The 1,518-nt window shown below is 43.5% G+C and overlaps 1 protein-coding gene across 3 annotated transcripts in view; it reads right to left on the bottom strand.

Annotated features, from left to right (window-relative positions):
* Nucleotides 1-1,518, bottom strand: part of Arpc1a (actin related protein 2/3 complex subunit 1A) — a 33,270-nt gene that overhangs the window by 11,150 nt on the left and 20,602 nt on the right. For all 3 annotated transcript variants that reach the window (XM_023713496.1, XM_023713495.1, XM_004629636.2), the window contains one exon: nucleotides 1,233-1,340. In XM_023713496.1, coding sequence (XP_023569264.1) covers nucleotides 1,233-1,340 — 108 coding nt within the window. The remainder of the gene's footprint in view (nucleotides 1-1,232; nucleotides 1,341-1,518) is intronic.

Below are 1,518 nucleotides of genomic sequence, written 5' to 3'. Positions count from 1 at the left end.
TAATACGGATATTTTTAACAAGAGAACTGCAACCTATTTGCACTACCAGGTTTTCAGATGTATCACAAGAATGAGGTGGTACAGTTTAGTGCCACCTATTTCTGTTTCCCTAGAGACGAGGATGACTCTGGGTAACAGTTACAAACAACAAAAATTGGGAATATAAACTGCCTTGATGTGACCATAACCCCATTCTTGCAGTCAAACACACATCTTTCTTCTTTTGTTTAAATATTGGGTACTCCTGAGTCTAAATTACTAAGCAGACTTCCCGAAAAATTTCTACACAGCTATTGAAAAAAAACTTCCACCTTTCAAAGAGTCCATATGGAGCAACAATTACTTGATTTTCTTCTAGCTAAGGGAGAAAAGCTTTTTGGTAAGGAACTTTTAAAAAGCAATTACATGGCATGATCCCTAAAGCTCTTTGCAAAGTGGCTGTGTTCTTTTAGCCTTGTACTAATAGCAAATAAAAAGCTTTAATGGAAAAGGACAGCACAATAATAGTTCAGCAGTGCACTATTTAGCTATGTTTGGTTAATCTTAGTTTCACTCTGGAATTTGTGGAGCTTCCTGCCTGGAATACGAAATGAGGAGTAAGGCTGTAGTGTAGGAAGATGGGCTAAGAGAAAGGAAGAGACAGACAGAGACAGCAGCACAGACTAGCCTGACACTGTGCCCTAAGAAGACATCCTTGGTCCTGCTCCTCATCTCTTCCCTAACCCACTTCCAGTCCACTTGCATAGCTTAGGTGACTCACCCACTGGCTTCTTACCACCAACCTTTCAGCTACCAATCCAGTAGTTGTTAAAGGACTGCTATGGTTTAGATTGAAAATGTCCTCTGAAATTGGCATGTGTTTGGAAGCAGAATCTCTGGATGGTAAATGAATGAGGGGAACACTCTAGACTGATTCACTGATGAGTTCATAGCTAAATGTATTGTTGGGGAGGCTGGCTGGAAGAGTTGTGTCACTGAGGTGCGCCTTTGGAGGTTGCATATGCCTTTCCAGCTCCTCCTGTCTGCTTCCTGGCTGCCACAAGTTGGGAGTTGCCACCATGATGTTTCTGCCTTGAAGCCAGTCAGCTACAGGCCAAAACCTCTGAACTGTGAACCAAGTTACAACAGTCCTCCTAAGTTGTGGGTGTCCAGTATTATGCCAAGGCAATGAGAAAGTTTACTAACAGGACAAACAATGGATGGTTCAAGTCCATGTTTTCATTTGTGCCCACCTGCATTTGAAATCACAGGATCCTGCTGCCAGCAAAACGTTGTTGGGATGCCAATCCAAGCTGAGGACCGTAGAGCGAATTGGCTTTTTAATGTGCTTACTCACCCACCTACAACAGAAAGATTATTACTTTAGTTTATCTAAACATCAAGCAAAGGGTTAGCGAGATAGCTCAGTGGACTAAGTGCCTGATTAGGCAAGCACAGGGACTGGGGTTCGATCCCTGGCACCACATGCTGAGCCAGCCCTGTCCCTAGGGATGCTGAGCTGGCCACTGAGACCAGGCA

This window comes from Octodon degus, unplaced genomic scaffold, assembly GCF_000260255.1.
Source record: "Octodon degus isolate 3935 unplaced genomic scaffold, OctDeg1.0 scaffold00031, whole genome shotgun sequence".
Taxonomy (NCBI): domain Eukaryota; kingdom Metazoa; phylum Chordata; class Mammalia; order Rodentia; family Octodontidae; genus Octodon; species Octodon degus.
The sequence above is the reverse complement of the archived record's forward strand: the minus strand, read 5'-3'. Positions and strand labels throughout refer to the sequence as shown.